Genomic DNA, 19778 nt, shown 5'->3' with positions numbered 1-19778 from the left:
CGGGAGCCTTGCAAGATACGATGACCCCCACAGTCATTCCTGCCTCGAACTTCACAATTGCACCCAATTACACTGCTAGTCATACTGCAGCACCATCTACTGTAACGTTTCCTGCCCAAATCTATCTACAGTCTCAATGTCCTATCTCTGACTCTTTCTCACAAACTGTTCTCACAAATGGAGGACTCTGCTGGAGTTTTTGGGAAAAACACCTGCAAATACTCTAACCCTACCACAGAAAACTCTCAGTCTGTTTGCCACATCCACACAATATCATTCTCCCTTCCTGCCTCTCATCCCCTTTTCCCATGTGAGGAGTGGCCCGAAGCAGTAAATAAAAGGGAACCCATTTGTTCTGCCTTTCTGGCACCACATGACACTGGAATTGGCTGTAGCACTCCTATGCCACCAGAGATTCGTCAAAGCCCCTTTGTCTCAACCTTGGACATCACTCCTCACTCACTCCTGGTAACATCATTTCCAAATGATGGAACAAAAGCCCTCAGAACTTTCTAGAAAACTCTGTGCATCAAACGGATACATTTTCATTTGTTTTTTCCATCTCCAGCCTTGAGGTTCTAATGAATGCCTTGGTCCTTGGAAAGGCCTTGTTGCTGCATATTTTCAAGGACATTCAGTGACTCCTTTTACTGGTTTCACAATGGTACAGCCACTACCCACAAACCTCACTTAAGAAATTCAAGACCCTTATGAATGACAGGACATCCCTTGAAAGATAATAGCTACGGCCACAGTCAACCTGGGACTTCCCTGCAGGATATTCTGGAGATCAGTATGACCCATACCTTATAATTATCAGCTCAGGCTCGGAGCAGGCACGGACACCTATAGGGTGTGGTGGGAAATCTTACCAGAACTCTTAGCAGAAAGCACACTCCACTGCTCCACAAGAGCCCAACAGATGTCTCTATATTTTCTAGATCCTGAGGTCCTCAACAACGAGACTGTGTTACCTTATTTACTCACAGCCCCAAGGTGGAGTTTGTGCCATAGCTGAGACCATTTGCAATAGGTACAAGTGCTCATCACAAGAGGAAGTGAAAACCACTAAGTTACCGACACTAGACAGGTCCCAAGAAAACGTTTGGACTTCTATCCAGGGTTGTTGAATGCCAAGTTTCTGATACTTTTTATCTAGCTGCCTTCAGCATTTGGGGCTCTCCTGTGTTCAGGTTTATTTTTTTTTTATTTTTTAATATTTTTTTAAAATTTTTTTATTTATTTATGATAGAGAGAGAGAGAGAGAGAGAGAGAGAGGCAGAGACACAGGCAGAGGGAGAAACAGGCTCCATGCACCGGGAGCCCGATGTGGGATTCGATCCCGGGGCTCCAGGATCGCGCCCTGGGCCAAAGGCAGGCGCCAAACCTCTGCGCCACCCAGGGATCCCTGTGTTCAAGTTTATAAGTTACACTGTTGCATACATTATTTATGTCCTATTTGCAATTTCCCAATTGCTCAGGTTTTGCATTTCTCCCCATGCTGCTACTGAAAGTGTCAAAGTGATGGTTCCTCAAAGAATTGAAACCATTCTGGGCAGCTCTGCTGGCTTAGCGGTTTAGTGCCGCCTTCAGTCCTGGAGACCCGGGATCAAGTCCCAGGTCAGGCTCCCTGCATGGAGCCTGCTTCTCCCTCTGCCTGTGTCTGTCTCTCTCTGTCTCTGTCTCTCCCTGTGTCTCTAACAAATAAATAAAATCCTAAAAAAAGAATTGAACCCATTCATCAGATCTATCCAGAAAGGAGACTCTCTAATTGATATCACAACCCTATTTCCTTAAACCTTCTTGTCACTCAGATGTGGCCCTCAGGCTTACCGAGAACGCTTGTTGAACATAACAAGCATCAATTAATTATGAAACTCAAACCTTGGGGGGACATGATGCACCCAAAGCGGTTTGTCAACCACTCTGGCAATGAAAGGGACTTGGAGAATCATAAAAGTTGTTCACTGATACTTTGTTGTCAGAAAGATGGTGAAAAAAGGCAGGGGAGGGGGGGGGATATGAACAAAATTACAAAATGAAATCAGTTTGCTAAGAGAGTCACTGAAACTAGAGTAAAAAAGACAGTAAAGAAGTAAGGCATAGGCACATCTCCTGTTTCAATTTTCAGACACCCATCAACTTCGGGCTTCCGGCCCTTGTAACCGGTGTGTTGCAACTGGACTGCATCCTGGGACACAGCCTGATATTTTGTACTGAAGGAGAAACAATGGAACAACTGTTAAGGAAATGGCCAATCCTGTATTACATAGCCACCCTGAACACTGACAGCACTCACCATCATTCATTCAAAGCAAGCTTGTATTTCTGCCTCATAAACCTGTAATCCTTGCTCAAAGTTGGAGGTATACATGATTTCTCTTCACTCTATGTCACCCAGATTACAGTGCCTAAGATCCTAACAAATTAATTTTTTCTTGATTTTTGTTGTTTTATACCATCTACTTCTTGATGGACAGACCTCATGTACTAAGGCAAAGCCCACTTTGGCTATTTATTTTATAAATTTATTTTTTATTGGTTTTCAATCTGCCAACATATAGAATAACACAGTGCTCATCCCATCATGTGCCCCCCTCAGTGCCCATCACCCAGTCACCGCCACCCCCCGCCCACCTCCCCTTCCACCACCCCTAGTTCATTTCTCAGAGTTAGGAGTCTCTCATGTTCTGTCTCCCTTTCTGATATTTCCCACTCATTTTTTCTCCTTTCCACTTTACTCCCTTTCACTATTTTTTATATTCCCCAAATGAATGAGACCATATAATTTTTGTCTTCTCTGATGGACTTATTTCACTCAGCATAATAACCTCCAGTTCCATCGAACATGAAGCAGATGGTGGGTATTTGTCGTTTCTAACGGCTGAGGAATGTTCCATTGTATACACAGACCACATGTCCTTTATCCATTCATCTTTCGATGGACACTGAGGCTCCTTCCACAGTTTGGCTATTGTGGACATTGCTGCTAGAAACATCGGGGTGCAGGTGTCCTGGCGTTTCATTGCATCTGTATCTTTGGGGTAAATCCCGAGCAGTGTAATTGCCGGGTCGTAGGGCAGGTCTATTTTTAACTCTTTGAGGAACCTCCACACAGTTTTCCAGAGTGGCTGCACCAGTTCACATTCCCACCAACAGTGCAGGAGATTTCCCCTTCTCCACATCCTCTCCCACATTCGTGGTTTCCTGCCCTATGAATTTTCACCATTCTCACCGGTGTGAGGTTGTATCTCATTGTGGTTTTGATTTGTGTTTCCCTGATGGCAAGTGATGCGGAGCATTTTCTCATGTGCTTGTTGGCCATGTCTGTGTCTTCCTCTGTGAGATTTCTGTTCCTGTCTTTTGCCCATTTCATGATTGCGTTGTTTGTTTCTTTGCTGTTGAGTTTAATAAGTTATTTATAGATCTTGGATACTAGCCCTTTATCTGATACGTCATTTGCCAATATCTTCTCTCATTCTCTAGGTTGTCTTTTAGTTTTGTTGACTGTTGCTTTTGCAGTCTTTTTCTTATCTTGATGAAGTCCCAATAGTTCATTTTTGGTTTTTTATCTCTTGCCTTTGTGGAGTATCTTGCAAGAAGTTACTGTGGACAAGTTCAAAAAGGGTGTTGCCTGTGTTCTCTAGGATTTTGATGGACTCTTGTCTCACATTAAGATCTCTCATCCATGTTGAGTTTATCTTTGTGTATGGTGCAAGAGTGTGGTCTAGTTTCATTCTTCTGCATGTGGATGTCCAATTTTCGTAGCACCATTTATTGAAGAGACTGTCTTTTTTCCAGTGCATAGTCTTTCCTACCACTTTAGGCTATTTATATGAGGTCATCAGGTGATGGCCAATGTCAGAGGAAACATACAAAAGCCAAAATATAAGTTTCCATTTCCAGTTAAATTGATTCCTGAAATTGATTTGTTTAGTTTTACATCTTTTCAGAAAGATTATTCTGATTGCAGAAAGACAATCGTCATATGGTTTAATTCATTTGTGGAATAAGAAATAAGAGGTATTTGGAATAAGAAATCAAGAAAGGAACTACAATGGAAAGGATGGAATCTGAGTGTGGGAAAATTAGAGAAAAATACAAATCATGAGAGACTCCAAACTCTAGGAAACAAACCAAGGGATGCAGATGGGGGGGGGATGGGTAACTGGGTGACAAGCATTAAGTAGGGCAGTGATGAGATGAGCTCTGTACGTTATACCCTATGCTGACATATTGAATTTAAATAAAGTATGTTTTAAAATAAAAGAAAAAATATTCCAAAGGAAAAAGCTCTAGGTATACTAGAAGATGTCTTTTGAAGTCATTTATCAGAAATCCTTCCAATCTTATGAGCCACTAAAATACTCTCAATAGCTTATTTGTGTTTTCACACCCCCACACCCTGACCCCCTCCCACACAAACTCCCCAACATCCTCTCAAAAATCAGCAATTAAAATTATGTCTCATCTTACATTTGCCAAAGGGCAAACATTAGTTTGCTGTTATCTTTTAAAAATAAAGTTGTTAAAAGCATACAGTTTCATGACATAATTATTGAGTGTGTGTAAAACTGAGCCATAAATATGATCTATGGCAGAGGAGTGCCCTCCTCACTCAGACTCTGTTCTCTTGAGGACTTCACAGTTGAGAAGTGAGGACCCCACACGCTACAGAGGGCCCTCAGCTCCCCTGGGTGTGAGCACTCAAGTGATAACTTGTCCCCAACTTTCCACACTCACAACAGGAGGAATATTTGAGCAAATGTCAGTGTGTCTCAAGGACCAGACCTACATAGCTTTCATGAGACACATCAAGAGCAGAGGATGGCCACCAGGTGCCTTGTTCCACCAGAGTCTATCACTCAGACACCTGTGCTGCTTCCCTCCTTTCCTATGAGAAAGTGTTCACGCAGCCTTTGGTGGCCAGTTTTGTGTGTCTCTGACCTTCTCTTCCTTATTGGGACGTGTCACTGCGTGGGTCTACTGTCAGGCCCTTGTTCTCCCAGATTCGTCCTGGGAGGGCTGGGGGCTCCTCATGTTCCCTGAAGAGGGCCCTTCTTAGGAGGGGCTGGAAGCTCTGGGTCGTGAGGTCAGCCTCTCTGAGCACCTTCCTTGGGATGATGGTCAAGTTCCTCCCCATCAGTGGGGAGAGGTGAGAAAAGAGGAGAACTGGAGGAGCACTTCATTCGCTCAGCATTGGGAATTAGGGGACACAAGGGAGTGAGCCAGGCTCCTGAACAGGGCTACTGGGGCTGAGCCCTGTAGTTCTGTGTTCTGCCCTGGGGAACACAGAACAAGTTCTCTGGGAGGGATTTCGTCACAATCCCACCACATATTACTTTACACACAGGAAGGTGAGTCTGGACAGAGCCCAAGAGGCCTCTTCAGAGGTGATGGGCAACGCAGTCCCCTAATGCTACGTCCCATCCTTATTCTAGAAGACAGGCTGGGGTGTTAGTGGACAGGCTCTGATGAAGCTTAGGACCCTTTCCAGGTGCTGCCTCATCCCCGATAGTGCCGGGACGGGGGGGGGCTGGGAGACCCGTGAGAACCAGCCTTGTTTCCCTGTCTGGGATCGTATGTCAGAGCTCCTTGAGGTCCATTAGGTGAGACCTCCCACTGCCCTGGCAGCCTGGGGGAACTGGTGCACATGTGGCGATGGGATAGCCTGGGGTGTGTGTGAATATTTGCAAAACATACCTCCATTCCCCTGAGGCTTGGGTGACAGGAGAGAGACTTGAAGCCCCTCTGGTTGTCTGCTGTGTGTCGTGCAGTCCTGGTTGTCTCCAGCATGGCCTGGACTTCTATCTCTTTTTTTTCTTTTTCACTTACTGTCCAGGTGTGGAATCCCGAGGTGGAGCAGGAGGGATATAGTAGGAACAGGAGCCTTGCTCTTTGACCTTGAATTCCAGGATATTTTGAAATTCCAGCTCTCCATTTGTGTATCTCTCTGTTATTTCCAACTGTGTGGGTACAGCCTGTGTTGATTCAGCTTCCTCGGCATCAGGGTCTTCGGGTCAGACCGTTACATCTCCTGCCCTGGAAGCAACAATAACGTAAAAAGTCATGCTGTGGGCCAGTACCAACAGCTGCTTGGTGGTGCCCCCCAAACCATGATGACTGCTTGTACTCAACCCTCAGGGGTGCCAGGCAGAGACACTGGCTGCAATTATGGCACCATCGAGATCTGAGCTTCTCTGGCATCCAGCCTGAGGAGGTGGCTGAGGGTTACTGCCCATCTTGGGACACACATCACATTGCTCACACAGGGCTCCTGGCCTGGGGAAGTGAGATGGAAACCTGTGCTCTGACTTCTGGCCAACCCAGGACCCCACTCCCAGCCTGTGACCTGCACCAAGTATAACTGGGGCTGCTGCTATCCAGCAGGAATCTTCTGTGGGAACTTGAACTAGGGTAGGAGGCTTTCCTGCATGCCCCCCCGAGGCAGAATGTATTGAGCATTGTCTGTGGCAGGGGAGGTCATGTTATCCCGAAGCCCCTCCACACCGTGACATTCAAACCATGGATGCTTACAGAGTAGTATATCCTTCAGCAACGAGGAAATACCTGACCCAAGCATTCACCAGTCACTTGCAGAGGAAACTGAAGGTAAAGCTGTGAAAAGCTGTAAGATGGTCCATCAGAGAGAGAAAGCGCTGTGTTTACTGGGACAACAGGTGACAGTAGAAGATATCAAACCCCGGGGAAAAGAAGATGAGAGGTCCCTGGGCTGTGGGGAGAGGGAGATGGGGCATCCTTGTTAACAGAATTTGTATTTAGGTTGATGAAAAATTCTGGGGTTTCATGGTGCTTATTTTTCACAGCCCGACCCATGTGTTGTAATTAAACTGAATGCCACACATAAATGTGTAAAATGGTACATTTTATGTTATGCATATTTCGTGAATACTTTAGAAAATATTAGTAGTCCTGAAGTCCTTCCTGAGTTCTGAATATATGGTAAAGGAAATATATGAAGAGAGATCAAAACACAACAGTATTCGATGTAAGACTTTTGAGAAAGAGATTACCTTGGCCTTTATCAGCATTACCTGAGCCTGGCTTATCAATCTTTCATTATTATTATAGGCAAGTCTCATGGCTGCTGCTTCTGCTCTAATAAGCACCTGACCAGGCAAAAAGGAAAAAACTAAATTCTAGCAATTTGGAAAATCCTCAAACACATTTAAAACAAAGACTGACTGGCAACGTACACAGGAGTCCAAGGGATGACCTGTGCCTGGCATGCAGATGAGATGCTGGAGTGTCACACGCTGTCCCCTGAGAGGGAGCAGGGTGAGGATCTGAGACATCGATAAGGTGAACTCTCTCACTGGGGATGCTCTTGATTTTCCAGGAAGGCAAAGGCTGAAATGAACAGAAGTTCCAGTTAAAAGAGTATTTTCTGAGGCATTTGAATCCTGGGCTCCCACTGACCAGCAGTAGTACCTCAGGTCACGGTGTCCTGGGGCAAGGGCTGCCCACTCACTGGGGCTACAGCAATTGCCTTACCCACCTCACATTGGGGCTGGTGACAACCCAAATAAAGACAGACCTAGGCCCATGATCACAAAAGCTGAAGCCAACCCTGGTGACATCCGCTAGGGAGACAGAGTATGAAGGTGCAATCCTGAAGAGAGGCAAGATTTTGGAAGAGTGGGGGACCTCGTTTCACCTGACCCTTGAATTTGTTAGCTAGATAACTATCAATGTGGTCTGAACACCCGTGAATTCAACCCGTGATGTAAGAAAAGAATATCTGGAACTCTACAAGTAGATAAGTGACCACTTTTTGCAGAGAGAGGTGGTGGAGATGTCAATCTGAGGGGGGTTTTGGAACATAAAAGCAGAGAGCAGGGGCAGTGGGGAGGCAGCCCCTTAGGCAGCCACTGGAAAGTGATGTAGCCCCAGAGGGCAAAATCAGAACCCGTAGAAGTATCTCCAGGGAAAGACAGCCCTGCCTGAAAGGTGCTCAAGTGGTGAAACAGGGAGAGTTCTAGGGTAGGTGGCCAGCGTGGTTTTAGGATCCCTGGAGTCACAGAATTAATGAGAGTGCCTGAGCTGGTGGGAGTTCCCAAGCCTTGGAGTTAGGAAACTGGTTGGGGTCAGGAGCCCAGGAGAGGGCTCCCAACTTGGTTTACTGTAGACTGTGGGTAGGGGCCCCATGTGAGAATTGCTCCCTGCCTGGGGAACCTGCAGAGGAAGGAACCTCAGGACCCTCCTCCATCCCCGGGGAGGGGTGAAGCTAGTACTACACCTAAGACCTTACAACAGCTCTCTGGGGTGGGAGCCTGTAAAGACAACACCACTAGGCCTTCCACCCTCCCTCAGGACAGGCAGAGTAGGAGCCCACACCAACCTGAAACTGCCCTAAGAGCCAGTGCCCTAGACAAGTGAAATAGGGTGGGACACTCTGTCCCCTGGAAGGATCCATGTGGTCACGTTCCGCAGGAGTCTGCAGACTGTGGCACACATGAAAGTGAAGACTCTTTATCACTGAGGCTTTACTGAAGAGAGGGGACCGAGGTCTTTTGGACCGGGGCTGGAGATGGGGACTTGGCTGTTTTTATTTGGAATCTCTACAGAGGGGTGGAAAGCCTTCTGGGAACAAATGCCATGCTGAGGACCACCTTACACTGAGCTCCACCCTCCGGCAAGGGGCAGTGCAACACCAACCAAGCAAAGATACCTGAGGTGCAGTGCAGCAGGCCCCCGCCCTCAGAACACCAGCTGGAAGGACAAGGGCACAGCAAATTCACAAATTTACAAGACTGTAAAACACCAAAAATCGGGGGAAACAGAATACAAGTTTTGAGGGGTTTTTTTCTCATCATTCAGTGATCTTTCAATTGAAAAGTTTCCATTTCTTTGTTCCTGTTTTTGAAATAGTTTATTAATCAGCTCTTGGTTTTTAAGTCTTTTGGTAACTTTTATTCTTTTTACATTTACATTGGATAGATATATACTTCATTTTGGATTCCTTCACTGTACTCAAATTTATTTTTGTATATATACAACTTTGCTTTCTTTATAATTTTGAGATTTAGAATCTTCTAATCCACAGACCATATACACTCAGGGACAAATGCATTACCGTGTCCTGTTCACCTAGGAGATTATACCCTATCATCTTACCCCACCCCTATTTCACTTTTGCTTTTCTGTTTAGCTTTCCGACATGATCATATTTGTCCAGTGTGTATTTTGCTTGGGTCATGGTTGACATATTTTATTCCGTTCACGTGTTCACCCATCCTGCTCTGGACAAAATAATTAGAAAGAGGACTTCACAACAAAAGAATTAACCAGGGGTAATACTCTCTGCCAGGGATCCAATCTATATGGATTTAAGTAAAATGTCAAGGATGCAATTCAGGACAATTATAAAGTTACTACCAGGCCTTGGAAAGAGCATAAAAGACAGTAGAGAATCTCTTAGTGCATGAATGAGATCTAATCAAGACAAAATTTAAAATACTCTTAAGATGCAGTCTAACATGCATGCTCTACCGGTTAGGATAAATGAAGTAGAAGAGAGAGTAAGTGACATAGAAGACAAGCCGCTGGATAGAAAGGAAGCTGAGGAAAAAAGACAAAAAGAACAAAACGTGAGGAGAGGCTTGAGGAAATCAGTGAGACCACAAAAGAACACACATCAGAATTATTGGAGTGCCTGAGGGTGAAGAGAGAGAGAGAGAGAGAGAGAGCCAGAAGGTATATTTGACCAAATCACAACTGAGCCCTTCCATAATCTGGGGAAGGAAACAGGCATCCATACCCAAGAGGGAGAGTGTATCCATCTCCAAAACAATTAAAATAGATCAACTCCCAACATATGATAGTGAAGCCTACAAAGGTCAGAGATAAAGAGAAAAACCTGGAAGAATCTCAAGATGAGAGGTTCCCAACACACAGAAATATTAGATTGAAAGCAGACTTCCCCACAGAGACCTGTGGATAAGTCTGGCAGGGCAGAAAGAGCTGGCATGATAAACTCAGGGTGCTAAATACGAAAAACCTGCAGCCAAGAATACTTGACATGGATGCATATCTGGAAACTTTGTAACGACCAAAACTGAAACAGGAAGATAAAGAAAACCTGAACAGACTTTTAACCAGCAAGGAAATTGAAGCAGTCATCAAAAACCTCCTAATAAAGGAGTCCAGGGCCAGAGGATTGCCCAAGGGAATCCTACCAAACTTCTAAAAAAGAAATAATATATATTTTACTGAAGCTGTCTCAGAAGAAGGAAAACCTCCAAACTCGTTCTATGAGGTCAGCATTACCTGGATCCCAAAAGCACACACAGACACCATCCATAAGGAGAATTACACACCAGTATCCCAGATGAACGTGGATTTCCAAATACTCACCAAGATAAGTACCCAATAGAATCCAACAGGATATTCAAAGGATTATTTCCCACCACCAATTGGGATTTATTCCTAGAATGCAAAGGTGATCCAATTTTGGCAAATCAATCAAGGAGATAGATCACATCGTAAAGGAAAGGACAAGAATCAAATGATCCTCTCCACTGATGCAGAAAAGGCACTTGACAAAATACATCATCCTTCCTTGATTCGGACTCTTCAAAGTGTAGGGAGAGAGGGAACACACCTCCATATCATGAGAGCCACCTATGTAAAGCCCACAGTGAGGATCATTCTCAATGGGGACACACTGAGCGCTTTTCCCCTCAGGTCAGCCCCACGACAGGGAAGTCCACTCTCACCAGTATTATGCTGCACAATACTAGATGTCCTAGCCTCAGCAATCAGACACAAAAAGGAAATAAAAGGTGTTCAAATTTCCAAAAAAGAAGTCAACGTCCCACTCTTTGCAGAAAACAGGACACTCTTTGAGGAAAAGTTAAAAGACTGCACCCCAGAATTATTTGAACTCTTACAGGAATTCAGCAATGTGGCAGGATACAACGTGAATGCACAGAAATCAGCAGCATTTCTAGACACAAAGAATGAGACTGAAGAAAGAGCAATTAAGGATTCCTTTCCAATTATAACTGCACCTCCAACCCTAAGATACCTAGGAAGCAATGCAACCAATGAGGTAAAGGACCCTTACTCTAAAAAGTACAGAATATTTGTGAAAGAAATTGAAGAAAAAACAAGGAGATGGAAAAGCTTTCCATATCCAGGACAGTAGGAAGGGATCAGGAGCTTCCATCTACTGTCTGAGGATTCTGACCATGGGGATCAGACGCCAGTCTCCCACCACTCTCCTTTGGGCCCCCTAGAGTGGAGGGGTGCGAATGGAGGGTGGAATCTGGGGCTCTCCGTGTGCTCCAGGATCACAGGGGCCAGGGCTAGATGCATGTGTCGCAACGACACGGGGCCCACACACGGTCCAGTCTGTGAGGAAGCTGGACTCTGGCTACACTTTGAGGTAGCCATTGCCGGGGGCAGCATTCTCCCCTCAGAGCCCGAGGCAGTGAAGCCTGACCTGGAGGAAAATGCCACAGTTGAGAACCCAGCACACTAGGGTGGTCTCTCCACAAGCCCTGGAAAAGTGCTGAGGGGTTCTCCTGGCAAGTCTGCTCCTTGCTGTGTCCACCACAGGGGAGGGCCGCTAGGAGCAGAGGACGGAAAGACATGATCCTCAAAGCAGCCCAACAGGCAGTGCTGCTGTGTCCTCAGGTGTAAGGCCCAAGGTTCTGAAGGGGCAGGCCGTGGGGGAACGTGACTTTAGGGGCCTCCAAACTCAAGAGATATTCTTGGCTGGGTCCCATGGTCACCATGGGAGTGTTCTGGCAAGGAGATCCTAGATATACAGGGCCTAGCTTTCCTCAAGCCGCCTCTTTCCTGCTGTGCTGAGTGTTCCTCAGGTAAATCTCAGATCTGGGGCAGCCTCTCCCCTATAAACCTGTTGGTGCTACAGAAATCTGGAAGCTGAAATCGTCCCGACTAATGGTGCCCCTGCCTATGTTGGTCACAGTCCTGTGCATGGATGTGACAGGGGCGATTCAGGGCCCATGCCCCCAGGGAATGCTGCAAGGGCAGCACAAGCGAAGCCTGCTCGGGTGCTTACATGGTACGCGAGTGGGGAGAAGGTTCCCAAAGTCTGACTGTGTGATCCGACCCAAGTTTAGTCCAAGGCTTGGGGTCCAGGCAAATCTGCCTGGGGCTGGGCTGGAGCTGAGGGGCCAGTTGTCCATCCTGGGAGAGCTGCCAGGTGTGGAGGCTCTTTGTGGCTGAATGTCAGTGGCCAGGAAATGGGCTGGGCAGCGGCTCCAGGGTAAAAGGGAAATTTCCATGTTGGGAGGTCGAGGTGTGGGGGGCAGGCTGGTGGTGACAGTGACTGAGGCCTTGTTGTGCCTGGGGGAATCCAGAAGGGCCAGATTGAATGGGAATAAGCTCTCAGAGCAGCCAGGAGAGGAGAGGCCCAGAAAGGAGAGACTGGGAAGGTGGTGTGGTGTCTATAGGGTGACCTCAAATCTCAGCCTGCAGGGCTGTTGTTGGAACAGCTGGAACAGCCTGCAGAAATGACTGGCAGGCAAGCATGGGGAGGTTCACCCTGGTGGGAGTAGGGCTCTGCGAGCGGAGGACGAGACTGTTTGCACATCATCGGAGGGGGGGTTCCATGAGGGTAGTATGGTGGTAGCAGGCAAACAGAAGCCGGCACCTGCCTTTAACATGGGAGGCGAAAGGGACTGTAGACTTCAGGAGCTGGCCTTCAGAGGGTGGGGCTTCTCCTGCCTGGTGTGGGCCAGAGGGCAGGGACTGATGCTTGGGAACCAAATGTTTAGTCCTGCCTGATACTGGGGAGTAAACAAGGGTGAGCTGTGTGGAAGGGACTAGGGATAATGAGTGTGAGGGGTACCTGGAAGGGGCTCTGACAAGGAGCAGTGGGTCACCAGGTCAGCTGTGTGTCCTGTTCCACAAATGATGCAGCCAGCCTGCACTTCAACAGATTCCAGGGTGGCCTCAGGGCCCTGGAAGTAGCTGCACAAGCTCTGAGTGGGCACCTTCCCAGCTCCTTCTTTGATCCCAGCCTCTAGACTCTTCTGCACAAACTACACTTACGTCTCGCGAATCTACATACTGATTTACCCCCACAGTACCTTCAAAGCCGCAGTCAGTGGAAGTGATACTCGTGGCTCTCCTTTGTTGATGGCCAGATGCCCCTGTGGGTGCTGTGGAACCCACTGATGGGGAAATCCAGTAGAATTTATTGGCTGCAGGTGGTTTTGCTGTGACTCCTCTGTTTCAAGCCCTTATGATCCTTTTCTTCTCATAACCGGAGTCATGATACTGGAAAATACGCCAAAGATAGAACCACTAAATGCAGCTTGGGAAGACCGAGAAGACAGGTCAGCAGGGTGCCTAGGGCACGTGTGTGTGAAGCAGGCCCAGCCACACCTTCACACAGGCCTCGAGGTCCCCTGTGTCCACGGAGGGTCTCTAGGGCAGCTGCACAGGGGCCTCTCTTCCACGGAAGCACGTTCACACATCAGACTCTGGAGGGGTGTGCAGGCTGGCATGAGCTAAGGGACAGGGGAGCCTATGTAGTGACACCAGAGGAAATATTTGTTAACGTCAACCACTCTGGGAGTCGTCTTTCAGGTCCAGCAAACAGGACAGATCCATGAAGTTTTGCACAAAGGCCTGTAAATCACAAAGGGGAGAGTTTACCTCTCCTCTACCTCCTGGCTCACACTAGAACTCAGCCTCCGGGTTCTCACATACAAGAGAGGGGGGCTGTGGCCCTCAGGTCATGTCCCCTGTAGGTCAGTGACAAGCCCTACAGTCTCCCCAGCACAAGTACCGAGAAGCTTCACCAAACAAACCCCACTTGGACATGTGGCAGTGGCAGAGGGAAGGAAGTGCAGAGCTGCTGAGACCGATAATTTTCAAATAGCAAGAAAAGATGACTCCAATATAGCACCGTCAAGCTCATGAATCCAGTTCCTCTTACAATTACAGCACTCAGAAACATGACAGGAGAAAATCAGAGTTCTGCACATATTTCCACTTCCTTTGGAATTTCTTATCCACCTTCCTCAGCCTCCAGAGGAGTATGGTCCACCCCACTGTCCCAGAAGTCCTGACCCACTGCCTGCTACCTGAGGGCTCTTCTGATGTTGAGTTAGAATGCACCCTGACTTCTGTCATTGCACTAATGACGCCCTTAAGACATTGTATAAAATTCATTACAAAATATATATTTCAAGTCCAGGTGCTTCTCTCCACAGCCACCACTTTAATTTTCGCCATCATTTTCTAGTCAGGACCACTACTCCAAATCCAGCCAGTACAAACTGAATGAGACATGTCAGGCTGGAACTGAGATGGTATGCTGGGAGACACCCTATTTTCCTCTACACGGATATATACAAGATTAATAAAATATTTTTAAATGATGACACATGGACGGGAGCACAATTATGAACAATACATGTATCAAAAGAAACACCAACGTGAGCAAGGCTTAACCCATGTGCATAATGCCCACTGTATTATGAATAAGGTGAAGGTAACGGAGAGCTCAGGTCCACGGGGAGATAAAACTGAGTGATCCAGGTGAGATAGTTAAGTAAGTTAAATTGCATATTAAGGAAAAGGATAAAACTTATAAAAGTAATAAGGGGACTATATCTAATTTGATAATTCTGTGTTGAGAGGAAGAAAATGGCTTTTTAGGTTTTAAACTTCATTTATTGATTTATGATTCAAAATTTATTTTAAATTCTAGTTAGTTAATGTATATATAGTGTAATATCGCTTTCAATTGTAGAACTTAGTGATTGATCGCTTACATTTATCACGTAGGACTCATCAAATGGAAAAGATTTTAAAAATTCAATTCAAACTACTGTTCTCTACTGCTCTGATAGCAAATGTTAATGTTGTCCCTAAACGTGTCTGATAACTGAGGAATAGCAGAAATGGGAGGAAATAGGATTTCTAAGCAAGAAGGAACCTCTTTTGATACCTAGTATGATTGATCCCGCTTCACCCTGCAAGTTTTCACTGTCACCTCTATTAGACTGTGGGTCCCTTTCCCTGCTGTCATTGTTCTCACGAACAGGGAATAGGGTGTTGGCCACCTTCCATTTTTGAGAAAAGACATGTCCTCTTAATGCCACACTTGGCCTGTGAGGATACCACCGGGCCAGACAGCAGCAGCTGGAGCCAGAATGTGCAGACCTGCCTTCAGGCTGAAAGTTCTATCATGACCCATCACCACGGTGATGTGATGATGCTCACCTTTCATTCCAACTGTCACTCTCTGAGCCGATCAAGTGCAGTTTGGTAGCAGGTGAGACGCTCCCTACAATGGGAAATCTGAAATGCTGTTTTAAAGGTATGTTCATTCTCATGTTCTGAAGTCTGTTCTCTCAAGCTGGCTTGCTGACTGGTTCAGAAACTCTTCTCTCTTTTTGTTTGTATTTTTTTTTTTTTTTGCATTTTCATTTCCACCGTCCCAGTCGTCCACGTTGTAAAATGAATGTATTTTCGGGTTTTCCTGCAAAACTTAATTTTGATTGTTTGATGAAGCTGGCTTCCTTATATATCTTCTACATTTAAAAGAATGTTCTACTTCTAAATGTCAACTTTGTCCATAGTCTCATAAAGAACACACTCAGGAAACACACCACACTGCTCTTATGGATCATCTGGCAACATATGACAGGGAAAGGTCAGCTCTTCTCAGTGTAGATGTCAAAATCTGAAAGCAAATGTGAGCAGTCTAAATCCAGACAGTTTCAGATGGAAGGAAACTGGGATTCCCTGTGGTATTTTCAGGGGTTGGTGTGGATGCTCTCATTGGCTGTCTGAGCGATGCCTTGGAGTGAATGAGAAGGGACCAGGCCATCGGGGAGGTGGAGTGAACATCTGTAGGCGAGTCATGGATGGTTGGATGGTCCTCAGAGAGAGTCCGGGATGGAGTCTCGAGGCGGTACCTAGGCCGGGGACTGTCTAAGAGGAGACAGGAGCCTGTCCCCTGCCCTGACAGGGTCTAGAGAGGATGAAGAGAGCTGGGAGTAGAGAGAAGGTGTGAGGGAGGGAAGAAGGAAGGAGCAGGGACGCACTCCCTCCAGCCAGGGTAGCTACATTTACCCATGGACGGGCTTTATTCCAGGTCCCTAGATCATACCTTAGATCAATCTCAGAACACTCAGCATCATGAGTTTAATTCCTGTCCATGATCCATCACACAACAGTGTGGCCACTCTGGAAAGTTCCTTCAGCTCCCTATCTCTCAATGCCTACATTGTAAACCATGGGTTATAGCCCCTGCTTCCCCTCCTGATGGTGCGACTATGGGCATTCCAGCAGTGGGCTGTCACTTGGCCTCCAAGAGCTCTAGAACGTCATTTCCATATGAAGGCTAAAGAGGGGAACTTCCATCCTTCCATGCTGTGGAGCCAACCGAGTCCCCTGTCTAGATCCACCCAAGACCAGACGTCTAACTCATTCTGTAGCCATTTGAGTGCTGCATACCTACAAAGCAATCGTGAAGCATCCAATCTTCACTGTGCCCAAGGCTCTACTTGCAGTCAATCCCATTTCGCCTCCTAACAGCACACTAGTGAGTAGGTGGTATGGACATCTCCACATCTCAGAACAGGGAACTGAGGCACAGAGGGCTTTCTGGAACTCTGTCCGGTACGCGCACCTTCTAAGTAGGATGAGAACCCAGGACATAAGGCCTGCTCATGGTGCTTTGCTGTGTTGCTTTAATGTCTCTGGTAAATCGGGGCATTTGCCCACAAAACCTGTCTGTGGGGGTATTTCAGTGCACACCTCAATGCAAAGTCTTCCTAAGTGCAAGTTGGAGGCATGACACTCCATGGGGCAACAGTTGTGTAGGGGGAATAGAAGGCTGATACAAGAGTCAATTTGGACTAATCCCCCATGGACTTCTGCCCACAAGATGCCAACAACACTGCTTTCTATTGCTATGCATTTCCTAGGAACCTGTGGGGGGGATGAGACAGAAGCTGCGCGGTCCACTCCCAGAAAGAAGAGATTTAAGAAAGTGCGCTTCGCTCTGCACAACCGGGTAAAACTGATCAGTGCCACTGAAGAAGGTTTGTGAGAATTTACTCATTAAGTGGATTTAAGAGTAGTTAGCTCTTGCACTAGTGACATTGAAATAGCAGAATAGTACAAAATGCTGTGACACATTTCTCCATGATTTCAAATGTACAAATTGAACTCTTTCAAGTCCATCACCTTACTATAACCATGGAAGTCAACATGTATTTCCAAGTATAATCTGGGCACCCATGTTTGTGACAGCAGTCTTCCTTAGTGTAAGAGATAGGCACAACCCCCAAATTCAGCATGGGATGAAAGGACACCTAAAATGTTACATGCACACAGGACAGAATGTGACTCAGCCATAAAAAAACCCAAAGGGCTCAATATGCTACAAAGGGCTAGACCTTGAATAACCAATATGCTGTTTGAAAGAAGGCATGCGGAGAAAGAAATAAATTACTTGACCCCACTTAAAGGATCAAATTAGAGTAGGCAAACTCACAGACCCAGAAAATCAACACGCGGGGTGGCTGGAGGCAGGAGGTGAGGGGAGGAGGAACATTCATCTCTTTATGGGTACAGAGATTCCTTAGGATGGAAAGGTTTGGATGGGGATCCCTGGATGGCACAGCGGTTTAGCGCCTGCCTTTGGTCCAGGGCGCGATCCTGGAGGCCCGGGATCGAATCCCCCGTCAGGCTCCCGGTGCATGGAGCCTGCTTCTCTCTCTGCCTAGGTCTCTGCCTCTCTCTCTCTCTCTCTCTCTCTCTCTCTCTATCTCTCTCTCTCTGTGACTATCATAGAAAAAAAGGACAGTTTTGGATGTAGATCAGATGGCAGTGCTAAGTACACAGCATCAGGACTGTAAACAGGGCTGCTGAGCATTACTTACTTATTAATAATAACATCAACACTACGTCTATTTCAACCCACAAAAGTAACACTCCGAAGGAATAGAGGACACGTACATAGCAGTATGTGTGAAGGCATGGAAGCTGAACTGGTCCCGTGACAGGTGAAGAAGTGGGAAGGTGGCTGGCCTTTACAGTGCGAAGGATGATTCAGGGGACAGTGATGAAATGCAGAAGGCATCGAATGTTTCGCATTTTGAGACTGACAATTGCCCACTATATAGATCCATTTAGCTTGAAAGCAAAGTCCAGATTCCTTTTCCTTCTTGCTCATCTGCTCTTCATTTCTTCGTCCATCGAGGAAGTTAGCCCAACAGCAGGTCGGGTCTTGCTTGCTCACTGTTCACACCTGTGCTCCGTGTCCCCGTTTCCACCTCAAGCAGAACTCCCCTGCCCCTCCTGGGCAGCAAAACCAACGTCCTGACAGATACTCTGTGTCCTTAGATCCCACGGAGGGACCAGCCGAGGACGTTCCCATGGACGAGGCACAGGAACGGGCCTCATCTCTCCCTGAGGTAAGCTGGCCTCTCTTTCTCTGAGAAGGAAGGTTGCTTCATTGCTTTCTACTTGAAGGTACACAGGACAAAATTTGGATAATACACCTGAGGGATGAGACAAGCAGTCTCCTTTGTGGGGAGAATGGTGAATGAAAGACTATTTCCAATGACAGCAGACACAAAAAGGGGGATGTAACAGGGCAGCCTCACTTACAAATTTTGTGGCATCCAGCACCTTCAACAGCAGAAAGTGTTTCCCTCTCAAAAAGCATTTTGTATCTGTTGATCAGATTGGATTTCAGAGATCTGTTATTGAAAGCTCAAGCATCTTTAACAGGGTCCTCTTTCACTGGAGCGGGGGAACACTGACTCAACCTTTGGACTCCACCCAGTCTCCTTTAGTTCTCACCAAACAAAAGAGCTCTGCAAACAGGGTACATGATGCTGTGATCCTCACTGTTTTCCTCTTTTCTCCAATCGCAGGTGGATGCTGAGACTAACCAAAACTGTATGTATTTCAAAGTAACCTATTTGGCAGTGAAATCTCGTGTCAATACAAGTCTGGCCTCTGATCCCGGATTCCTCCTGGGAATGAGGGTTGGGGTATGGTGAGAGAAAATTGTCCACTAAAGCTGTGAGACCATGTTGTACAGGGCCTGGAGGAACTATGGCATGTAGGAGGTGATGGTTTGTGTGCACGTGTGTCAAAGGGCGTCTGTGTCCACACTAGCGTGTATGTGTGTGTCTGCGTATCTATGTGGTATGTGAATGTGAGTGTGTGATTTCCCAGCGGGTATTCCCACACTTGCAGCACAATCGAGGGGTCAGCTTTCCAAAGTCATCTCATCACTGTGACACCCCTTACTTGCCCATCCCTCCCTCACCACAGCTATACCTGGAGGATGTTTCCATTTCCTTTCCTGAGAAGGAGATGGTGCAGAGATGAATGACCCAAACCCTTGACCCCCCACGTTGACAGCCAAGGTGGGAACCCAGGGGTTGGTCCGAATGGCTCTGGGCGATTGATGCGCACTAATCACTCAGTCATGGTGTCATCAGCTCTCAAAGTAGGCAGCAAAGGAGATCCAGCAGCTGGGTCCTTCTTTCAAAACACTGATTCTACCAGAGTCCCCTACACGGCCCAACATTACACAGAGGCCTCCATGGTCATGTAAACAAGCGCAGCTATAGGTGTCCATATCAATGATTTGGGCCTGTCACTGGTGTTGAGTGCACATAGGAAAGGCCACATATTCCTGGAGAGCCCACAGATCCTGGACAGGGTGAGGCCCCATAGAGGGGAGCGCAGTCCGTACTTCCTAGCCACACACATGCACACACTCAACTCCTGTCCTCATC

General features: G+C 46.8%; 1 protein-coding gene across 1 annotated transcript in view; it reads right to left on the bottom strand.

The window, feature by feature from the left end:
* Window positions 1–15665: 15665 nt before the first annotated feature.
* LOC121475342 overlaps window positions 15666–19778 on the bottom strand; it is a 27583-nt gene continuing 23470 nt past the window's right edge. The window contains exon 7 of the mRNA XM_041728538.1: window positions 15666–15694. Within this exon, the coding sequence (XP_041584472.1) occupies window positions 15666–15694 (29 nt within the window). The remainder of the gene's footprint in view (window positions 15695–19778) is intronic.

The sequence above is a fragment of the Vulpes lagopus genome, chromosome 14, assembly GCF_018345385.1.
Source record: "Vulpes lagopus strain Blue_001 chromosome 14, ASM1834538v1, whole genome shotgun sequence".
NCBI classification, from domain to species: Eukaryota; Metazoa; Chordata; class Mammalia; order Carnivora; family Canidae; genus Vulpes; species Vulpes lagopus.
This window is presented reverse-complemented; position numbering and strand designations above follow the sequence as displayed.